The 23,936-nt window shown below is 34.1% G+C and overlaps 3 protein-coding genes across 3 annotated transcripts; all 3 read left to right on the top strand.

Moving 5' to 3' along the window:
* The first annotated feature begins 221 nt into the window (after positions 1–221).
* LOC111394548 (CCG-binding protein 1-like) lies at positions 222–1,989 on the top strand. Its single transcript, XM_023020407.1, has 3 exons — positions 222–574; positions 718–791; positions 1,469–1,989. Exons 1-3 carry the CDS (start codon positions 346–348, stop codon positions 1,766–1,768), a joined length of 603 nt encoding a protein of 200 aa, XP_022876175.1. The 5' UTR covers positions 222–345; the 3' UTR covers positions 1,769–1,989.
* Positions 1,990–2,111: 122 nt separating this feature from the next.
* Positions 2,112–5,782, top strand: LOC111394549 (pollen-specific leucine-rich repeat extensin-like protein 3). The gene is made up of 2 exons (XM_023020408.1): positions 2,112–4,858; positions 4,926–5,782. Exons 1-2 carry the CDS (start codon positions 3,042–3,044, stop codon positions 5,665–5,667), a joined length of 2,559 nt encoding a protein of 852 aa, XP_022876176.1. The 5' UTR covers positions 2,112–3,041; the 3' UTR covers positions 5,668–5,782.
* A 5,115-nt stretch (positions 5,783–10,897) lies between these two features.
* On the top strand, positions 10,898–17,100 carry LOC111394208. Its single transcript, XM_023019970.1, has 8 exons — positions 10,898–11,261; positions 12,686–12,880; positions 13,446–13,543; positions 14,466–14,556; positions 14,659–14,927; positions 15,435–15,525; positions 15,637–15,853; positions 16,629–17,100. Exons 1-8 carry the CDS (start codon positions 11,085–11,087, stop codon positions 16,835–16,837), a joined length of 1,347 nt encoding a protein of 448 aa, XP_022875738.1. The 5' UTR covers positions 10,898–11,084; the 3' UTR covers positions 16,838–17,100.
* Positions 17,101–23,936: the final 6,836 nt, after the last annotated feature.

Raw genomic sequence — 23,936 nt, forward strand, 5'->3', positions numbered from 1 at the left:
TGCTTGAATTGGAATAGCATTATCCATTAAAATTAAGGTGGTCGTACACACATGAGGGGATTGTATGGCATGGTTTACAGCGAGCGTAGTCCTATCCATTATTCATCTACAACTTATTCAACTGGCGCACGAAACTCTATAGACGGCTAAGATTCAATGATCCAATTAAATTCAACTGACACAATGTCCCAAAACAATCACAAAAGTAATTAAAAATATCTCACCCTTATCCAATGCCCTATGTATTGAAACTCATCTTCTTTATAAAGAAACTCGAACGACGAGGTTTTTCTTCATAATATTGCCTTTTATCTGAAACATCACTTATTAACAGGGGAAAAAAAGATGATCCAAACAGTGCCCTTTAGTTCTTCATCTTTAAGAAGTTTTCTCGAAATCAGTGGCGTTATTGATTGTTCAAGATCAAGTTCAAGATGTGGTTTGATTCCCAGAATTCATTGTTCTTCAAGAAATAATGTTTATATTCCAAAGCTGGAGCCATTTAGCAGAAGCAAAATAGATAGAGCTGTTAAAGAACCCCCTTTGATTCAGAAATCAGAAAACCAACTCGCAGGCAAGTTTTTTTTTTTTAGTTCATACTGTTAGAGAATGTTATATTATATTTAATTTAATCTCGTTAATATTCATACTGAAAATCCTATAGAGTGAATTTCCTTTTTGGGTAATTAATTTTTTTTTTAATTGCTGTGGGTTTAGATTATTGTTCAACGCTTGAAGGGGATGATTCTTATAACTGCTGGAGGGCCTACTTTGAGCTCAAAGAACTTGAAGTAAGTGCTAAAATTGAGTCTTTTTGAATATTTTGACGTCCCATGAATAAATTTTCTTGAATGGTTTCTTTTACAAATTCTTGCAATAAATTTATGGCTTCTTTGATGGAGTGATAATTCAATGGGACACCAAGTATGTCGTGTAATTCTTCCATTTGATGAGATGGATTCCATTCTTTAAGACATCCTGGGGATCTAGTCTTTCAGTAGGTAGTGATTTTGAGAATTAATTATTTGACGGAGAAAAGTGGGTCGTGAAGTAAAAAATAACGGCTGGAATAATGAATAACGGTAAAAAATTTGGCAAAAAATCAATACCAAATATGCACTAAGCTGTATTTATGCCTTCTTTGATGTAGATTTTTTGATAATAGAAATGTGAAATGTGAGTTTTTTCCCAACTTGTGTTGAAAAATATGGAAAAACGTAAAATTATTTTGTCCAGAGAATATGCCGTTAACAAAATTTTTTCCCAAAAAAAAAAAAAAAAAAAAAAAAAAAAAGGGTGGTGTTTTAGAGAATATGTACCAAACAGGCGTGGATTCTGCCTAGAGACAAGTTTATTCGGCTTAAAAGTTTATTTTTCATGCTTGATGTAACATTTTGGTTCATTGGACGAAAAAAAAGTTTAAATCTAGTTATATCTGATGTGTTTTGGCAATTATGATATTCTTCAGGAAGAGGCCCCAAAGGAGGAGTTGGAGAGACTAATTATTGAAGCTGGTGGTGTAAAATCACTGGTTGGATGTTTACATGGAATTGCAGCAATACTCAAAGCGAAGAAGGAATACAAGGAGTCAATGAAGACCGTGACTGCAGAGAATTTAGGCACTGTTCCTGGTCCGATACCGGACGGGTTGCCCAAGACGTTTGATGAGCTCGAGGAAGAGGAGAAAGCCAGAATGCCGGATTCGCCCTTCACAAGATTGCTTAGAGCCAGAGGACGATCCCCAGCTTGGTATTCACCGGCAGATTGATGATGATGATGATGATGATGATGATGATATCGACTTATTGTCATTTATCATCCTCCGTGAAATGTACTTAGTAGAAGATTATGATGGTGTAAAATGGATTTTGGGTAGTATGACATGAAATTAATGCAATATGTGTGTATATGTTAAAAAAGGGTGGTGTGTCTTATTTGAATAAATAACTTTTTGATTTGGCAATGAATTAGTTCACATTTTCATGCCTATTCCCCTTTGCGGCCAAGCACTATGTTGACGAGGAAGTATGAAGTAGTTCTCTTGCTTTTTTGCCATCCTCCTCGACTCGTCTTTGTTATACTCACTGATCGTTTTGAATTAAAAGAGAAGTTTGTGTGTCAAAATACGCTTTTGGGCAGGGATCTATCCCATTGTCAGATTATTTCTTCACTATATCTTGCTACCTTTTCCTTTCTCGATAGGTAGAAGGAAGACCACCCCAATCTTGATCCTAACACAAGGGAATGAAGGTCAATCTTATCTTTCTTTGAAGTCAGTTTCGAGCGAGAGAAACTTCCACAGCAATTCAGAGAAAGTTCTATCACTCTGCCTTGGGGTTTTTTTTGGAGAGAGAGACTCAAAACCAGTGGAAGCGTTTCTATATGAGCTCAGATATACTATTTGTTCTCTCATTGATTGTTCCCTGATACATTATTGATATCTTGGCAATCACATTGTCCTACATTGGGAGTGTAATGTATCGAGATGTCAAAAAATGTGTTGGCGGCTTCTCATATAAATGGAAGGGCAACCAATTAGACAAGAAGTTCGAGACCATCTTGACTCTTCGACCAATGCCACCTCCACCCCGCACCCAGCTACCAAATGTGTACTGTAATTTTGCAAATGAAGCAGGGCAGAGGTGCCGTAAGAAAGAAACAATATTCATAACCAAATATTTGACTCAAAAGCATGTTCATGTTGGATTCTAACTATTATAGAAGTTCAAATCCAATATTATTTTTACACAATGCAGTATTGGATGGTGATTAATGTAAGCGGTAAGCCTATTTTTAGCATTTTCCTATAAATGATCAATGTTAAGACTATTTTTAGTATGTTCTCATAATGTTCCATGGAGAAAAACTTGCCTAAATCCAAGCAGAGAGCAGAAAATTTGTGTCTGAAATTTGTTAGAGCCATCCAAATCCGCAATAGTTTGGTTGTCTCTCCATATAACACCCTCATTTTTTCCAGCAGATGATGACTATAAGCAGCCTTGGGTTGTCCAAGGGGGTTAATCATTGCTAACCCTTCCAAAATGAAAGTCTTCGGCTGCTTTCTCTTCGTTTCCCTTTTATTTTTCTCGTCCTTTTCTGCGGCTTTAACCGATGCTGAGGCGGCTTATATTTCCCGTCGTCAGTTTTTGCATCACCACGATGATGATAGCCTTCATATTGAATTCAAATACGAGATTGATGCTCGTTTAACATTTGCCAATCCAAGGCTCAAGAAAGCCTACATTGCACTACAGGCGTGGAAGAAAGCTATTTATTCGGATCCACAGAACTTTACTGCTAATTGGGAGGGTCCTAATGTGTGTGCCTACAATGGTGTGTTCTGCGCACAAGCGCTCAATGATCCCAAACAGACTGTTGTTGCTGGGGTCGACTTGAACCGTGCTGACATTGCAGGACACCTACCCGTTGAGATTGGGCATTTGGCGGACATTAGCCTTCTCCATCTTAATTCGAATAGGTTTTGTGGGATCATTCCGAAAAGCATCTTGAAGCTGAGCCTTCTCTTTGAACTCGATGTTAGCAACAATCGTTTTGTTGGACCTTTCCCCGAGGTTGTCTTGGAGTTACCATCGCTAAAATACCTTGATCTTAGGTACAATGATTTCGAAGGACCATTGCCTCCCCAACTCTTCAATAAGGACCTCGACGCGCTCTTCTTGAACGACAACCGGTTCCACTCCATCATCCCCGAAAATTTAGGCAATTCCACAGTTTCAGTGCTGGTTTTGTCGAACAACAAATTTCACGGTTGTATTCCAAAGAGCATTGGCAATATGGCAAACACATTGGATGAACTACTTTTGTCAAACAATGAACTCTCGGGTTGTTTGCCTGAAGAAACTACACTCTTGAAGAGCGCCACAGTTTTCGACATTAGCAATAACAAGTTCGTTGGAGACCTACCAGTAGGCCTCGAATACTTGCAGAGGGTGGAAGCTTTCGATGCTGGACACAACTTGTTGAGAGGAAAGGTCCCGGAAAGTCTTTGCAGCCTACCAAATTTGCAAAATCTGACATTTTCTAACAACTTTTTTGAGGCTAGAGATGATGTTTGTGAACCTAAAGCAATTCAAGGCCTTGTGGTAGATGATACAAACAATTGTTTTGCTAATTTTCCTCACCAGAGATCGGCTAAGGTTTGTTGGTCTGCATTGAAGAAGCCAGTGGATTGCAGCAAAGAAGGATGCAGGAGTTCGCCACCGGAATCTGGTCCAAAGGAGCCGCCCAAACAAACTCCTGTAAAACCAAACCCCAAGCCTTTGTCTCCACCACGGCCGAGGCTAACACCACCACCTAAGGCTGTGCCAGTTCCATCTCCTCCATCACCAAAACCATCTCCCACAACCCCATCGACGCCAAAACCACAACCACCAAAGCCTAAACCTACACCAGCGCCGAAGGCCAACTCACCTAAGGTTCCTCCCTTAGCAGCACCAAAGCCGAGTCCTATGCCAGAACCGCAACAAGTTCCAATTCCCACTGCACCAATCCCTCCATCGGCAAAGACTCCACAGCCACCAAGGGCTTTTGCTCCACCTCCAAATATTAAACCACCAGTCTCATCCCCTCCCCTAGATCATTCATCACCACCACCAGTTTCGTCCCCACCACCAAAGCGCTCACTTCCGCCACCAATTTTCTCTTCACCACCACCTATCCAGTCACCTCCCCCACCACCGAAGCACTCGCCGCCACCACCGGTTTCTTCACCACCACCTCCAGTCCAGTCACCACCTCCTCCAGCATTCTCCCCACCACCACCACCTATCCAGTCACCTTCCCCACCACCAAAGCGCTCGCCGCCACCACCGATTTTTTTACCACCACCTCCAGTCCAGTCAACACCACCCGTTCACTCACCTCCCCCACCACCCAGTCCAGTCACCACCTCCTCCAGCATTCTCCCCACCACCACCACCTATCCAGTCACCTTCCCCACCACCAAAGCGCTCGCCGCCACCACCGATTTTTTTACCACCACCTCCAGTCCAGTCAACACCACCCGTTCACTCACCTCCCCCACCACCCAAGAGCTCACCACCACCTCCAGTTTCCTCCCCACCACCACCCGTTCACTCACCTCCCCTACCACCCAAGAGCTCACCACCACCTCCAGTTTCCTCCCCACCACCGCCCGTTCACTCACCTTCCCCACCACCTAAGAGCTCACCACTACCTCCAGTATTCTCCCCACCACCACCCGTCCACTCACCTCCACCACCACCCAAGAGCTCGCCACCACCACCCGTTCACTCACCTCCCCCACCGCCCAAGAGCTCACCACCACCTCCAGGTTTCTCCCCACCACCACCCGTCCACTCACCTCCCCCACTACCCAAGAGCTCACCACCACCTCCAATTGTTTCCCCACCACCACCTGCCCAATCACCTCCTCAACCACGCAAGAGCTCGCCCCCACCTCCAGTTTTCTCCCCACCACCTCCAGTCCACTCACCGCCACCACCACTAGCATCTTCTCCTCCACCACCCATTTTCCCATCCCCACCTCCACCGGCACCCAAACTACTCTCTCCTCCACCTCCAGTATCCTCTCCTCCACCACCTTCGGCCGACGACTTCATCCTCCCGCCAAACTTGGGCTTCCAATATGCATCACCACCACCGCCATTTTTCCCGGGTTACTAAGTACGGTATCATTATCTTTTTGGTATTTTTTTGTCTTCCACAACAAATCTTAAAACTACCAAAAAAACAACATTTAAGATTAGTCAAATGTACAAACCCAGTCCGTAAAGTTTGCATTGCCATTCACATGAGAAACCAAAAAATAAAAAAATAATAAATAAAAAACTAAAAAAAAATAAAAAAATAAAATCGTTATAATAACATTCTTATTTCTGATTTCACTATCATAAGTTTGTAGCATATTTATAAACTATTTCTATAGTCAAGTCATTTTTAATTCAAACATTATGAAGAATTATAAGTATTATCGACTAATTAATCATTCATCTTATTTATTTATAATTTAGATAATTTGTTAACATTTCCAATATGTCATAATTATGATGATAAATTGCATATAATTGATTCGTAATGAATTTTTTATTCCAAATTCTTTATTTTTTATTTATTTTTTCATGAAAATACTAAACTTGTTTAATTAGAGAATATTTTCCTGGACTATTTTGATATTCACATATTTAAATATATTAAGGATTAAGAAACTCACTTTCAAATGTTCAGAACTCATAACCAAAAAGGCTTGAATCCCTACCCTAATTTTCTATGAATTTTTGATAATATTTGTTCTGAAGTCCTATATTTTTGTAATTGCTATTAAAATTGAACCAAATGTCTATGAAACACATTAAATTTCATTTAACTTTTACTATAGTTCTACATCTTCGACATGGTCTCTATCATAACTATTGATTTTTACACATTCTTTTACACCATTGGTCAGATTTTGACACATAAGAGGGAATGTCTTCTTTAATGTCAACAAAAATGTACATCCAGATTTATCCAATATTTATTGGGTTGAACTAGAGATAACAAAATAATTCATCCCGCCCTGAATGAGACCAAAAAAAAAAACCTGTCTCGACAGGTTGGCGGGGTGAGGCAGCCTATGCTGTGAAGAAGAAGAAAAATTAAAAATTATTAATTTGAGCATTATTTGCTTTGAATTTTAAAATTTTGAATATGTATTTATTATCTAATAATAGCATAACTTGAAATTTATATATATAACGGGGCAACAAAGAGGGCCAACCATCGCCCAACCCCAAATCCGTCCCACTGCCATATGGAGGTTGAACATCAAATCAATAAAACAATAATTTATAAAAATATATATTAAATTTTATTATTTTATACCAAATTGGCCACTCATGTTTACATTTTATTTCATTTTGATCACTCAACTAAGCCCATATTCAGTTTAGTTAAAAAGATTATCTAAAGCAAAGTTGATAATTAATTTTAATCACATATTTCATGAATCCATAACTTTTATAAACTTTTTAGTTACACACTTCATCAAATTTTATCAAAATTTACCCTTGTCTGAACCCCATTTTATCAAAAATTATTTTTTCAAATCTCATTTCCAACTACACATTTTAATAAAAAAAAAATACACGTAAATCGAAAACTTTTACTTATTTTTTAATCACACATTATCCAAAAAATAGTATTCAAAAAAACATTTTTCCCTTAAAATGGGTGCTCAAACAAGGGCTAATAATTAGTTTTTCTATTGGGATGTTTGACGAGTCATGATATCACGGACCACCACTTAGCATAATCCTAATGTTTGTGAGGACCATTGGAGACGAGGGGAAAGTTTGGCATGAAATGAGTTTGATAGTTGGTCGTAATGACAAGAAGTTCATTTGTTGAGTAGAAGACCTTTGCAATTGAAGTTTGAGAATTGTGTTATGGAGAGGAGTTGTAAGCTTTTCATCATGACAGATGACAATCAAAGTCCGTTTGGTTAGGAAACATAGGGGTTGAAGGTGACAATGTCACACACTGTCAGAGTTTTAATTGTATTGCAAGGGAAATTTCTCTAGGATCGTATATTTATTGGGACCTTAAATCTGTGGACTTGATATTGAAGATGTTAGATCCGATAACGATCAAACGGAGCGTCATTTTGGAGAGTGGTAGCATCAGTTATGAAAATTATGGTATTTCAACTAACAGACATCTATTATTTGAATTTTCTTGCTAAGTCTATCATAAGGGGCATTCTTGGTGAGCAGTTGGCTAGCCATACCTCGTGCTTTTGCCTCCATGGAAGGGCAGCCAGGGCAATACTTATACATTAAATATACAATCTTTAAGGGCTGTTGGAGCAACTAAGGGCATACATTCGGCACCTATAGGGAAGGTAAAAGTACTTGTATAGGGTCAAAATTCATCAAGCGACGTTGGGCTTTCATAGGACACCCAAAGGAGACTTGGGGTTACTAATATAGCCTTGCTAGGCTCCATTACCTACGTTAAGGATTCAATAACGACTCTAACCAAATGAGCTATCGAGGAAAGCACACTATAAAGGCCTCGTTTGCTAACACTATGCATTGGCTATGAGTTCGAGCCTTGCCTCAATGTTATTTGGCTATGATTGTAGGAGATGCTACATACCTGGGCGAATACAATAATATGTCAATATATGAAAACATGTATATCGTGAGGTGCTTCTAATTAGCCATGGATTAATAGATGACCTACTTGGACTAGGCACAAACGAAGAACATGATGTCAAGCTTTAAGTTGAAATTCGGTAGAATGTGATATCTAAAATGATTGTGTTGTGAGGTATGTTAACAACCCTCAATACTTCTGATGGAGCTAGGAGAATTCATTTCTAGCGAGTATGTTTCGAGAGGATAATATATTGTGTATGAGCATATGAGAAAGCTAGAAGATATACATTGCGAGTAGGCGAGTACTTCGATACTAAATGTAGCACAATGATGTGTTAAGGTGATTACACACTAGCAAGCATTGTGACAAATATGAAACGAATGATGTCTAGGTTCGTTATGAAAATTTATGGAAGATAGTCAAATAGAGTGAGACTAATGCTGCATGTGAGAGGTTGATAGCCCCACTACAAGACTGAAAATTTTGGCTAACATGGACGTGCAAGTCTGACATGACCTATGTCCCTACTATATAAAAAGGGGAATGTGAGGGCACTGTAGAAAGTAACAGTATCTTGATCCATCTTTAATGTAGCTTTTTTTTTTTCAATTGGGGGCAAAAAACGATGTCGTTTGTTTGATATATATTTTATTTTATTATATATACACTACCTCCAAATTTACTGCAACACGCAACTTCCATTCCTCCTCAATCCGATATAGATATATATAGTAGGGATATAAGAAAAAAATCACTTTTATATATTAAAAAAAATAGAGATAATATACGACAGAAATTTTTTTACAACATATTACTTGTAAGTAAAAAATTTGAAGAGAAAAAAATTAAAGAGAATTTTAAATTGGAAAAAAATTATAACGTAAAACTACACAGCAAAAAAAAAATCTCTTTGTGCACGGAGACACCGTCTCCGTGCACGGAGGAAAAAAAATAAAAATGGAAGGACTGGCCACGTGCACGGAGAGAGAAATAATTTTTTTTTTTACTTATATTTTTGTATTCATTTTCAGGCTCATTACGCGATATTAAACGAAGTCGAAATATTACATTCTTAATATCGTTTTGAAGTACTCGCGGCATAGTATTGCACGTCGTTAACGGTGTGTGAAACAGTCAATCATAGCAAATGTTATGGGACGTCAAAGTAGGCATTTTCAAATTATATTTCAAAATTTTCGATAACAAGTTAACTTTAAAAATTCATCGACGATTGTACGATAGTCGAATCGATAAATGTTTTACATTCTCTCGAAACTTATTTTGAGAACTATATCGTAGAGATATCGAATGATCTAAATAGATATCAAAAATAGTTAAACGGATATTAAACGTATGTGTTAAAAAATACGCATAAGTCGTTTTTCTTTAAAAAAATCAATTATTTTATTACTATTTCGAAATTTTCGATAACAAGTTAACTTTAAAAATTTATCGACGATTGTACGATAGTCGAATTGATAAATATTTTACATTCTCTCGAAACTCATTTTGAGAACTATATCGTGGAGATATCGAATGATCTAAATAAATATCAAAAATAATTAAACGGTGATTAAACGTATGTGTTAACAAATGCGTTTTTTTCTTAAAAAAAATCAATTATTTTTTTCTTTTTAATTCTTTTCTCTTCCAAATAAAACTTAATTTTTCAGTTTTAAGGAAATGTTATTTGTAGGTTAAAAAAATTGAAGAGAAAAGAATTAAAAAAAAATTATATATAGTGTGGTCTCCGTGCACGGAGGATTATTCAATTTTTTTTTTTTTGTACTTTTCCGTTCTCCATTTTCATACACTATGGTCACGCCATTTCAAATCAACTCATTTGCTTACATTATTATATTATATATATAGTGTAAGAGAGGCAATGTGAATCTATTTAAAAAATAATTAAAAATTAAAATTGAAAATTTTATTTTATAAATAATTGGTTTTTTTTATCAATTTATTTAAATTTCTTTTTAATTCTTTTCACTTTCAAATAAAATTTATTTACTTTTTTTTAAAATTCTTTTGCCCTACCAACCTTGAAGTGACTGTTGTATCATCCGAAGAATATGCCTGCTGTTAGGGTTCTAATTCTTACACCAACAAGGGAGTTGGTCATCCAGTAAGTGCCACTTCAAGTTATTTTACATGCGAACCTGAGTTTGTTATTTAAATGTTTGTGTATGTGGATATTCTCTTTCAATTTATAATTGCATGGGTTATTTTTGAACTACAAGTATAGTTTCTCGAATCGAAGTTGCTAAAGAAAAGCATTTTGCGAAATTCAATTTACAAATTATTTGCAATATCAGATAAAAAAAAATCTTCATCTACATTAAACAAAAAAATACAATAAATAATTAAAAATAAATTATCGTTGACATATATACAATCACAACATTCATTATACTTATTTATAAGAATAAAAATAAATTATCGTGACATAAAATATACAGTCGACCAAAATATGAGAATCAAACAAACATTTCTTATTTTCAAATTCTTTTTGTACAATCTATAAATTTCACGCTAATAAATACAAAATTCGTGCAACGCACGAGACGCGGACTAGTTTTGTTAAAAGGTCAAAAGTATGAAAATTTAACCGAATACCAAAATTGTAATAGAAAGTAAATCGTGGGGATTAATTTGAAATAAAATAAAGTTTAAGTAACGACTATAAAATTTCTCAATGAGATAATTATGGCAGTTAGTCAAGTAAGAACGAAATGGCGTCGTTTCGAAGCAATAGCCTGATGATCTGCATTTTGGTTTCAAATAAACCAAAAGTAACAATAAAATAAAAAAACATCAAACAGATCCCACAGGTATTTGAACTCTCCAAAATTTTGTTGGGCATCATTATATACATTTTTTTTTTTGTGAATTTATCAAAAAAAATAGAAATACATTTTTCTGTTCTTGCCGGAATTTGAATGGCGGAGAAATCTAATGAAGAAATAAGGCCTGAAATAGAAGCAGAAGCAGCTGCCGTAGAGCAACCGAAAGAAAGCGGCAGTGGAGGATGGGGCGGTTGGGGGTTTTCTCCATTATCTTATCTCTCAGATCTGCAGAAAGCCGCCACTGTTGCTGCCGAAGAGATCTCTCGCAATGTATCTCTCTCAAACAAATACCTAATCTTATTTATTATTATTATTTTTTTTTGTCTTGATATATATCTTTATTGTATAATATTGGTTATGATTTCTGTGTGCTCGTTTATGCATTTTGATTTGTGTTTTTGTGGTTTCTGATAATATCTAGGAACCTAATGATATTTCAATTTTTGCCGAGCTCTACCCTGCCCGCATTTCCTTTGGAAGGGGCCACAAAAATGTCTACACCTGCTGCCAGTAGTCTTTCTTTGGAATTCTAATTTTGGGAAATTGTTAGGATATGAATATGTGAATACAGTGTACGATTGAGTTAAATTTGACGGTTTCCTCTATTTATTTATTTATTTATTTTTGGGAGCTAGACTTAGTAGTTGATCAAGACATAGGCTTAGATTGACTAAAAAAATGTAGATTCAAGTCTGAACTCTGAAGTTCTACCATTCTTGAAAATTTATTGCACGTGATTTCAGCCTGCTTTCATTCATATGAGACGTTTAAATTTAGTCGTGAATTTGGATGAATCTGTGGAGCTGTGAGTCACTGAGTTATTAATCATCCATCTATAGGCTTTTTTCATTAATGCATTCATAAAAAATGATTTCTGATATAGCTGGAGAGTAATGGGTTGTTGCATATTATGTAGGATTGCTGAAGTTGATTTCCTTTATTTATTCACTATGTATGGTAGATTTTGTCTTAATAAGTATTCTTCATTTGTTTGGCCCAGAAATGCGCTTATTATAATTGGTCTATCTTAAATTTTTTCTTTCTTACTTTGTCGTCCCCCAATTTCATATATCTGAAAATCCATAAGGATTGCTTTATTATCATAGACTGGATTTCATCAACCGAGCAAAGTGCTTTCTCCTTCTTTTTTTCCCCCGCATTGAGAAGTTAAATTGCTCTATGATACATGATATAGCATTTTATACGAAAGTAAGATTTTGTTCTAGGAATGCAATTTTTGTTCTACGAATGCAATTATGACATTTTTTTAAGGGGCATTTTTTTCAGAGGTTTTTTTGCTAGTTGCTACTATAAAGTCATAATAACTGATCATATTCTAATAGCTTTTTTAGGTTACTCTAGTTTTATGGTGTTTGAACTTTTCAAAAATTGACGTTCCAGACATAAACATTAGAAAGAAGTTGCTGATTGAGCTGGTTCTAATACCTTGCTCTAAAAAAGGGGGATTTAGGGATGAATATAAAAAATATTCTAATGCTGCCCCTTCTTACATGGTTACTAAAAATGTGATTGAAAATCACAATGCATTCTTTCCCTCTCCCAACTATGTAAAAGATATTTAATACATAAACTACTACAGGATTTCTTTATGTTTAATTTTTTATAGTTGAATGCATTCTACTGAATTTGTAGCAGAATTGATAATTGTTTGAGATCTGCTCTTATAAATTCAGGCTGTTGAGGTAGCTAAGACAGCAGCAAAGGGCATTACAGATATGCAAATGCAAGCTGAAGAGTCCGAGTCTTCGAAGGATGACGAAACAGAAGTATCTGCAAATGAAGAGGAAAGTGAAGATGAGAATGACAAGCGTCGTAAGTTGGCTTTGGTTAAACTGGAAAAAGCCAGTGAAGATTCACTCCTTGGCCAGGCAAGTCCTACAACACAATAGTATGAAATGTGTTGTTTGCATTTTGATGCATAATGTTTTACTTCACTTCTATTCGCAAGCATCTTTCTTCCCGCTTCCGCAATCCATAGCATTTCCATGATATGTTTTGCTTCTTGTATCTTAGAATGTTGTAAGAGTGGGAAAGGAATTTCTCATATCTTGCTTTAAACTATTGCTTCTGCTCTACTTTTACCTCGAATGAGTTTGGTGCAGCAACAGGATTGGGATTTTGTGTAAAGAAGAAAAACTCAAGAATTTTGATAGAACTAATTGAATATGTAGAATTGATTGATTATAAAACATGCCTACTCGTCTTCTTATAGAGTCATTGGCATAAGAAAGGTGACCTCCTAATAGACTTCTAACAATCTACTAACCATCTCCTAAAAGGATAAAAAAATCTCTTAGTATATAATATAATACTAAAATCCCACTCAGCTATTCCTAGTAGAACTAAAATCTTACTAATAAGAAAACTAGAACGTGAGAGTTGCGTCATGAACATGAGATGTCCAACTCACATGATTTGCTTTGTTGTGTGCAGGGCCTGAAGGTTTTCGATAACTCTGTAGAATCTTTTACCTCTGGAGCTTGGCAGGCATTAGGAAGTGCATGGAAAGAGGGTGCTACTTTAGTCCACAAGTAAGTTGAATAGTACATAATATTTCAATGTGGTACACATGTACAGCCACAGTCGTGCACACCTGGAAATTAAAAGACAGTAAGGTAATGATTATATCAAAAGTGGAAGTTAGACATATTTTATGGAGCTTGCTAAAATTTGTTAATATTGAAAACCCACTCACTATTTTTCATACTTCTCTTTTGATAAATAGTGTCCACTTTTTAGGATTGGTGAATAAGCTAAAATGAAACAATCTTGGCTTTGGATTGGAATCTCCCAATTATTATTTATTAGGCCTTCACTAAGTGTGTAGAAAGTTTTATTGCTGCTCTACTACACTGAGAATCTTGTGTGGGCGATATTAAGGTGTTTAATATATTTTAGCATTGTGAGTTTAATATGGGGATGGATGATACAGGTAACTTATAGAGCTTGACAGATCAATTATTCATGGAAGATCAACTCTTACCATGAATGATCCTAGACAATGAGTTTTATTGAGGCCTGGACCAAAAAGATATCTAGATGCAGGTGGTGATTTTCATTTTCACATTGTTCAGAACAATGATTTGCCTTGTCTTCTATATTATTGGCAATTTCAAACTCATGGACCTCAGTGCTGGGTTTCTTTTAGAGGACAATGTATAATAACTGGAAATCGTTTGTCAGTGGTTTCTGCATTGCATTTATCTATGCTCTGTGCATTTTCCTTTTTGATTTTCCTGCGATCCCAAGTTAATTACTTCGGCGCTCTTTTTAGTTTTATCTAAGTTTATGATCCACAATTATTTTATTAAGACGATTTACCAGAAGTTCCTTGCAGAATTTCACTCTCCCCTGTAATGATAAAACCAATACTGAAGTAATATTCCTGGTCAAGTTGAAGCTTTCTTGATTTAAAATTTTTGGTGCTTCAAAGTTGTCTCTTAATTTCTTTAGGCTCGAGAACAATGCTTCAAATCTTGCTGAATCCATTCAACATGGCGGTCAACCTGGGGCGGCTGGCTCCATAGTGCCGTCTTTTATAGAGGTCTGCTCCTGTCTTCTTCTTCTTCTTCTCTCTCTCTCTCTCCCCCTTAAATTTCCATCTCTTCATAAACTTCTGGATTGATTGCTCAAACTTTAATCTCACGATGGCTTGCAGGAGTTGGAATCATTGTCTAACCATTATGTACTGCTATATAACCGAAGAAAAGCTAAGCTCTCATCTGAACAAAAACCTCTGTGTGATGAAAAGCTCAAAGAGGTCCAATACATATTTGACTCGGGAGCTGAGCTTGATGGAAGTGGCACGGAGTCAGAGAAAGGGAAGAAAGTGGAGGCTGGAACTGATTACACCATTGATGAAATGAAGAACTTACATGATTCAAGCATTCGCAAGGCTGCTGAACTCGCTGCTGGGTAAAATTTTGCCTTGAGATTCTTTATTTCTGTTGATCTAATTACTTTTTAAGTCATCTCATCATTTTGAATGTCGAGTGGGTACCACATGTGCGTGAAATTATTGTGGTTGAGTACCAGTTGCATATTGTATAATGGTATCTAATTATCAATCAAAACAGCAGAAGGGCATCGACTTGATATGCACCTGAATAACTCTTGACTCTTGCATGAGCGATGGTGTTGATTTTGGCTTAAAGATAAACTTCTGTAAACTTGAGATGAACTCTCAATTTTTTGCAGCTAGCATTGCAGCTTGACTATCTTGTTGTCTTTTTGGTTTTTCATGCTGCTTTTGATAACTATAAAGTATGAGAGCATTTATGGTTAATCTACTAAAACTTCTGGGAAATCTATACTGATCAAAGCTCAAGTATGTAACCACAGCATGCTTGTTTGCATGTTTAATTTATTTCTCCCTTTTGTGCCTGCATAATGTGGAGCTAAAAGATACCTGGTCTGTTGCAGTTTTACAAATGCTTTGGCTGGACTAGCTCCAAATGACATAATTCAAAGAACTGTTGGGAGACTTGATTCTCTTCAATCAGAGGGTGTTCATGTATGCGGATGATTTGTTACTGCAAAAATTCTTGTCATTAAAAATTTACATAATTTAAATTGGTTTGCAATACACGTATAATTGATCTAAAACCTTTGGCTGTCTGCACAGAGACTTTCAGAAATGTGCTGCTTTGCAATGACTCAACTTCTGGTGCTTGGGAAATCCATGATATCTAATGCAAACAAAATTCAAGACCAAGAGATCGATGAGGACACTGTGAAGATTGATTGGCCCGAGGATTCCGTTGAAAAAGCTAAGATTATCAGAACAAAGGTGCAATCCATGACTTTAAATGTGGAAGCAGTTTCAAACAGTTTTATTACAGGTATGCTTGTCTTGGATTTATCTGTTAAAGTGGTTATAGTTGAAGACGTGCTTTTTGTTAATGTGGAAAGTTCCATCTGAAAGTTGATACTATCTTAGTGGTAACCACATATTTTGTTCATTTTCATTGAAGGGTTTATAAGAGAGAACCTTATATTATGTCCCCATGCACATTCAGTATATGCTCTCTCATGGGGCTGGCAGGTGGGAAGCATCCTTCTTGTTCCAGGCCCTTGGGTGGGTTGGGGTGGGGGAGAGTTTTTGTGCACGTAGTTTAAATTATCACCTTCCACTGAGGATGCATTCTTGGTGGGAGACTGATTAGTGATAATTATAGTATTGCGATTTGAAACAGTATAGATTACTGTTCATCTTAGAAATGTTTGGACACCAAAATTGTTCCTATTAAATTATGTTCGAGCTCCATTTTCCCAAAACTCATTTTTTGTAAAAACTCATTTTCAACATCTCATTTTTCCATAAAATAATTTTATACGTAAACCCAAAACTTTTTCATATTTTTCAACCGCATGTTCTCCAATAAATCACTATTCCCCCAAAAAACAGGGCCTAAATTTTGGTGTCTTTTAAACTCAGCTTTAACTTCGTAGCATCGAGATGAAATAACTTAGTATTATCAATCTTAGCCTTTTTGAACTCGCCTCTCGTTATGGCACTTAAGCATGGCAGAAATAGTTCTACCTGTTCAGCGTGTAATTGATATAATTTTTTTTCCAGCCGTAAAATATTCATTTAAATGACATTAATCTCCTCAGGCATATCAGATGTAGCAGAAGCATATTTAGCTGCCACCAAAAGTGTTGCTGTTGATTCACAAGAACTCCCGGAGAAATCGGTTCAGAAGAAGGCTGATATGTATTCTGAAGGTCTTCGCACCGGTCAAAGTTCCGCCATCGGGAAAATTCATGACGGGCTGCAATATTTGTCATATATAGTTCTCTCTACTTCAATATCTGCTGCTTGAGAGTTGAAAATATTTATCTGCAAGTTTTTATCCACTGATAGTTTATCTTTACTAATTTCTATATGTAAATATTGGTAGCAGCATCATTTGGTTTCTATATGAGACTGTTATTTTTCAGGGATTGATTTTATACTGTTTAAATAACATGAATTTGACTGTTCACATTTCCCTCTATTTTTGTAAAGGGAAGAACACAGATCTTTGTACCCCTCATGAAACCTATGTTCATTTGCATAAAAATGCATGGCAGAGGATTTTTTTTATTTTTTTTCCTTTTTTTGATTGGGAAAGGTGTTAGAGAGTCAATAAGGAGAGAATAATTATCGCGTACATGTTTTTCAATATTATTGTGAAAAATGATTCCATCTTTCATTTTTTTGGCATTTTCACACTTAATTATATCTTTGATTGTACAAAACATCATTTCCATCCAATTCTTTATTAAAAAAAATTGTGAAATGATGAATATATTTTAATATTTAAATAAAACAAAAAGGAAAAAAATAAAGAAATAATTCTAACCTTAATATCAAAAAATTTTAAAAGTTTAAACGAGTTTTAAATAAATTATTGAAAATTTAAAAATAATTATCCTCTTTCTTTCTCCTTATTCTTCTTCTTATTCACGACTACCACCAACTTTTGGGCACATAATAAAAAGAGGAAATTACACTGTCCCTGGTGTTTTAACTTTACAGTGCAAAAATCTGGTATGAAGTTTTGTTATTCATAAATTCGGGATGAATATGATAATTAAATTTCTTCCCCAATTCCAACCCTAACCATTTCAATTCACCCCCCCCCCCCCCCCCCTCTCTCTCTCTCTCTCTCTCTCTCTCTCTCTCTCCATCTTCATTTCCAGGTACCAGTGCTTATATAGGTTATGAAATTGAAAGTTGCACCAGAACAACCATTCGGCGGCGGCGCTAAACATAACCATCCAGCGACAACATCACCATTATTGTCGATGGTTTGAGATCAACATTGCTCGACAACTGATTTTGGAGATTTATTTTGAAATATTTTGAGGCGATGGCGGTGGCTTGTTGGATCTGGTGGTGTGTTCAGATCTGGATGGCAGTGGCGGTGATATTGTGTGGTTTAAAGCGGTGGTCGTGTTGGCGGTGGAGATGTTGATTTTGTGTTGGTGGTGTTTTTCGTGGTGGTGGTCGTGGTGATTTTCCATCAAACTGGGTATTTGTTAGTGTGTGTGGTAGTTCCTGGTGACGGAGGTGGTGATTGTTGGTTGTGGTTACCTTGATTTTTGTTTTTGTTGGTGTTGGTGTTGGCATCGATAACGGGGTGAGGGTGGTTGCAAGTGCCTGTGACGTCAATGACGGTGCGATAGTGGTGGTGGTGGTAGTCTGTGACCACTATTTGACGAGTGTGACTAACTATTTAGTTATCTATGACATTGGCAACGATAACGAGGTGAGGGTGGTCACAAGTGGTCGTGATGGCAATGGCGGTGCGATAGTGTTAGTGGCGGTGGTCTGTGACCACTATTTTACTTATGTGACCATCTGTGACCAAATATTTAACTGTCATTAACAAATTTGAAAATATGTGACCTATAAATTTTTAGATCTGTGACCATCGAAATAAATTGTGACATATAAATTTTTAAATATGTGACTAATTAATTTAATGATATGTGACTAATGAATAAATTGTGACCTAAAATTTTGTATCTGTAACTATTAGTTCTATAACTGTGACCTTATTACATTTAATTAATAAACTATTTTTAATTAATAAATAAATACATGATTTTTACACTTTTAAATTTAGGACTAGAAAATTGAATTTGTGTAAACAATACACCTGAGTTAAGAATTTTTCCCTAATAAAAATCGTTAATGGAAATTGACCATGATACGAACGGCCCAACCACAGGACTACCCACAACCTGTACGTTTGGCCCAGCTAAGGATATTGCGAACCCATTAGCCAAAGTGTTAGAAACTAATTAGATATCGAAATGTCTATGGAATGTAACTGCGAAGGTTGCTTGATAGTCATATTCTAGACAGCTCCGTTTCCATCAAGTATATAGTAATATGATAAATATATTATTCAAAAAAAATAATCAAATTAGACAATATGTCCAATTAGTGAAAAATATGGAATTTGTGTGGAAGGTCAGCTTCCTTGATTAATATAATTTTTTTGTTTATTTTAATCATTTTCGAATTTATTTACCGGACATAATAGTCAGAAAGTTGGGCTGTTATTAATAACTATGAAAAATTGCAATCATCGATGAGGTAGTATCACATTTCTAGCTATATAAACACATGCATTTATTTGGAAAATATATCAAAAACGAAATATAATTTTTTTTATATATATACTGCGATTCTTCTTACTTGATATTGCTTATTTAGTTGTCTTGGAGTATACTTGAGCATTCTAAAATCATTTGTGATCACTACAAAAGTGATTTGATTGTTGTAACTTGCAAGGATTGTCCAAACAAGTCATGACAATGAATGACGAGCAATTTCAATTTAGGATATCGTTTTGTCACGAAATTCAATGCGTTTTATTTTCGGTATTCCACAAATTACTAAAATTAGTTATTTTTCAACAATTTAAAATGAAATTTCTTATACTTAGTTGCTATGCCTGCAATAGATACACACGTTCTTATAAGTATTTTGAAAAATTCGAATTATTAGATGGAAACAATTTTAAGTGATGACAAATGAAGATACAGTTTTATTTGACAATTTTTAAAGTGGTTGATGCATTGAATTTGATAAACCTGTTGTTGCAATTGCTGATAAGCCTATTGTTAAGGAAATATAAAATTTAGCTAATTGGGAACATAAAGATTATATGTGCAGAAATTACATATTGAATCACTTGACTTTATATATATATCATGAAAATTATTTATCTCCCACTAAATCAACTCTCTTGAGAGCTAGACTAAATTAACTTTGAAGAGATCTTGAACACTTGATCTACTTTTATAATTGAAATTTTGAATTCCGAATTTGAAATTTTCTTCAATTTAGAGAAGGAATCTTGAATAATTGTATCTTTTGAAACATTTGCACCGTCCATTTGCAAAAGTTAATCCACCAAGAGAAAAGTCTTAATCTCCTTTTCTTTGTCTTTCACTTTGAAAAGAAGGAATAATCTCTTTTGACTATGCCTCCATCTTTTTGAAAGAAGATTATCCTTCGAGCATATTATTGAGATTGAATAATTCTTCATCATTATAATTGTAGTCGTCATCATCATCATCATTAAATTCTTCTTCGGGTTTTTTAATAACACTTTGATGAATTAAATTATCATAACAATTTTGAGACATTGATAATTCGTTATCAAATATTTTTTTAATTAAAGTAACTTGAGTCTGGGCCCATTTTGCTTCATCAGTAAAAATGGCATAATATTCATCATAGAATATTAACTGCAATCCTGAGCAGTCAATATTTGCTCCAAGATTTTTTTTTTTTTTTTTTTGCAGCAAGAATAGAATTTGATCCGATTTTTTGTAAGAATTTCTCTTACATGATTTTTGCTAATAATTTCTTTTTCTTCAGGACCATAAATTTTTGAAGATATATTTAAATTTAGCATCGGAAGATTACTTGGCAAAGTACACTAGATAGTAACAATTTGTTTGGTTGGAAAATACTCTTCAGTAAAAAAATTATCATTGAATTTGACTTATTCGACAATCATTCAGGAAGAATAGTTGAGAATTCAATTTTAAGAGTTTTAACTTTAAACTCAAAGAGACGATTAATAACTCTTTTGAGAGAGCTATTAAAAAGAGAATATATGTTTTTGAATCAATATAAATTAAGGAAATAAATCCCCATTCAATCATTTGACGAATTTTTTCATTAATGACATTAATGATTTGAATACCTTTGAGGGTAAAATGAAGTTTGTGATAACTTTCACAAGTTGCAAAACCATTGACATAAAAGTTATCGAATATTCTAAAAATAACTTGTTTGAATGTTTGAGCACAAATAGGGTTTCTATTAATAATATTTTGATATATATTATCAGGAAGTTGTAAGACTTTCTTCATAAGATTTCTTCCATTCTTTTTTCAATAAGAATAGATGTTTAAAAGATAAACTTTTTGAAGAATTTTTAAGAATAAGCCTTTCATCTTCTGATTTTTTTTTTTATAATTTTGTTACTACCGTCAAAGATTTTAGTAGTATTTTTGAGACATCTTATAATATCCTTATCTTTGGTAATAAGTAGTAAGAATATCATCAAAATTATATTTTTGAAATTTGAAAAGTCTTGCATGAGTTTTAAACTCATAGAATTTTGATTTAGTTTCTAAATAAGAATCTGATTGAGAAAATTTACCTTTATTCAAAGAATTTGATTATTTGGTTGAGAAAGACCTGAAACTTGAATAATTTTTGTCTTCAAATAATTTTGAAGAAGATCCTGAATCTGAATAATTATTTGAAAAAGATCCCGAATCTGAATAATTTCTTGTATTCTTCTCTCTTTACATAATATTCTTTTCAGGAGATAAGTTGTACAAAATAATTTGATTTTCTTCTAATAATTAGGATTTTGAGATAAAGATAATACAAAATATCTTATCGTGAAGACAAATTTTATTTTGAAATATTTGAAACTTTAGAAAATTAAAAGATTCTTTTGAAGACCGATTTGAAAAATAATTAAAGCATTTTGATAAAGAATTGATAAGTATGGAATATTTTTGATAGCTTTTTTGATTTTTTGGACAGCTAATATGCACTCGTGACTCCATGGGTCCGAGTTCTAAAAGTGACACAAATCAACCCTATCTCTTTGATAAAGTTATCGACATAATTGACGCAATCAAGAAATCTTTGAAGAGAAGATTTGTCTAAAATTTCATCAAAATTTTTTTCAGAAAAATCTAGACTTAAATTGGAATAATTGAACCATTTTAAATATTATGACCTAAAAATCTTATCTTTGTTTGACACAAAACAATCTTTTTAGCAGAAACTGCCAAACCATTTTTCTTGATAACATGCATGAATGTATTAATATATTTGAAATGTTGTTCTATACTTTCAGAAAATATGAGAACATCATCAATGTAAACAATGAAAAAATTTGAAAATATCATTCATAATTTTTGAAATTCAGAAGGAGCATTTTTTAGACCAAAACATTCTATTCGTATTGACCGAAAGGAACATTGAATGCAATTTTATACTTATTTTCTTCTTTAATTTGAATCTGTCAGATTCTTGACTTCATATCAAAATTTGAGAAGATAACAGTTTTGAATAATCTATTCAAAAGATCTTTCTTTTGAGGAAGTAGATATCTAATCCATTGAAGAGCAGAATTGAGAGACTTATAATTGATAACAAGGCGTGGAGCATCTCGTTCAATTTCAGCCGAATTATTAACATAGAAAGCGGAACAATTCCAAGGAGATTTGCTCGGATGAATTAAACCTTTATCAAGTAAATAATTGATTTCCTTGATACAAAAGTCTAATAATTCTTTGTCCATTTGAATAGGACGAGATTTTGTAAGAATATTTGATTCATGAAAATCAGAGTTGTATGGAAGAGATACCACATGTTTCTTACGATCCTAAAAAGCATTTGGAATAGTAGAACAAATCTCTTTTTCCATTTTGTTTTTGAAGATTTGAAATTTTTTCTTGAATTGAACGATTTTGCAGTTGTTCTTTAATTCTTTGAAATTTAATTTCTTCTTTAAGAAATCGAATATAATTTTACTTGAAATTAATATTATTGACTAATTTTGAAATTGACGCTACTTTTAAAGAATTAACATCTTTATAAGAAGGATGATTTGTAAATTTGAAATAAATTTCTTGATCAAAAATATTTGTAGTTAAACCTTTTGAAGTAGCTTGTAAATGATAAATTTGAACAATAAAAGGAGTACCAAGAATAATTTCTTGATCCAAATCTTTTACAAGATAAAAAATATTTTTGAAACAAATATTTGAATTACAAACATGAACTTTTGAAAGTTTATATTGAATATTGAGTTTCTTTCCACTAGCACAATAAAAAAGCTCAGTAGTTTTTTCAAAATGTTTTGTAGGTATTAATAATTCATGGATACAATTTTTATCAGCTCCAGAATCAATAAGAACTCTAGAAGTAAATTTGAATTCTTTGTTGACTACAATAGTCATATTGCAATACTATTTTTGAAGTTGAACACGATTAATAATAACATTAATCATTTTTTCTTCAGATTGAATGTTTGAAGGAATTAGAGGATTTGATTCTTCACCAGAAGAACTGGAAGATGATGAATAAGGAGTCTTGGACTTTAGCTCCTTATCTTGAGTTTTGAGAAGAGAAATTCCATTTTAACATCTTTCATTTGACGTTCAAGAATAGAAATTTTAGATTTCATGGAATTGACTTCTGAATCAAAACTAGAAGATTTTGAAGATTCTAAATAATTTAAAATATTTTTCATATTAAAAGGTTCAGGTTTTGAATTTGAAGGAATAATAGAATTAAACTTATTTTTGAGTCGTGGATCATCAATTTAATCAACAATCTCTTTAATAAGTTATTCTTCTTTAGTAAGAACATTTATAGTTTTACAACCACAAAGTTCTTTACTTTGACTTGAAAAGGATTGAGAGTTTGAATTAGATTCAGCATCTGAATCTTCTTAATGTTGATAAACATGTTCTAACTCTGAGTTAGACTCATTATTAGAACTGGAATTTGAAACAATAAGATTGAGAAGTTGAAGTTTAATATCTTCATCAATTTGAAAATTATTAATCTTGCTTTTGAGAGGACATTTATTAGAATAATGTCCAGATTTTTGACATTTCCAACAAGTAACATTACTTTTTTTTGAAAATCTTTTCTTTTGAAATTTCTTTTTGAAATAATCTTTTAAATAAAAAGGTTTTTGAAAATACTTTTCTTTTGAATAAACTTTTTTTTTTTTTGAAAATTTTTTTGATTTTGTTTTTGAAGGAGAATAACTTTCTCAAATCCATATTATTCACAAAATGATTCAAGTTCTTTGTGACTATCCAATCTTTCTATTTGCAATTTGGATTTAAGCTTGAGTTCATTACAGAGAACTA

This window comes from Olea europaea, chromosome 5 (genome assembly GCF_002742605.1).
Source record: "Olea europaea var. sylvestris chromosome 5, O_europaea_v1, whole genome shotgun sequence".
In the NCBI taxonomy this organism is placed as follows: Eukaryota; Viridiplantae; Streptophyta; class Magnoliopsida; order Lamiales; family Oleaceae; genus Olea; species Olea europaea.

What these genes read in the sequence shown, in the direction of transcription:
- LOC111394548 (XM_023020407.1), top strand. Translation starts at nt 346, where the DNA reads ATGATCCAAACAGTGCCCTTTAGTTCTTCATCTTTAAGAAGTTTTCTC. An exon ending in ATCAGAAAACCAACTCGCAG is followed by an intron (nt 575 to 717) that starts GCAAGTTTTTTT and finishes CTGTGGGTTTAG; the next exon opens with ATTATTGTTCAACGCTTGAA. An exon ending in TTGAGCTCAAAGAACTTGAA is followed by an intron (nt 792 to 1,468) that starts GTAAGTGCTAAA and finishes GATATTCTTCAG; the next exon opens with GAAGAGGCCCCAAAGGAGGA.
- LOC111394208 (XM_023019970.1), top strand. Translation starts at nt 11,085, where the DNA reads ATGGCGGAGAAATCTAATGAAGAAATAAGGCCTGAAATAGAAGCAGAA. An exon ending in GGTGCTACTTTAGTCCACAA is followed by an intron (nt 13,544 to 14,465) that starts GTAAGTTGAATA and finishes TAATTTCTTTAG; the next exon opens with GCTCGAGAACAATGCTTCAA. An exon ending in TTCAATCAGAGGGTGTTCAT is followed by an intron (nt 15,526 to 15,636) that starts GTATGCGGATGA and finishes CTGTCTGCACAG; the next exon opens with AGACTTTCAGAAATGTGCTG.
- LOC111394549 (XM_023020408.1), top strand. Translation starts at nt 3,042, where the DNA reads ATGAAAGTCTTCGGCTGCTTTCTCTTCGTTTCCCTTTTATTTTTCTCG. An exon ending in TTACCACCACCTCCAGTCCA is followed by an intron (nt 4,859 to 4,925) that starts GTCAACACCACC and finishes TCCAGCATTCTC; the next exon opens with CCCACCACCACCACCTATCC.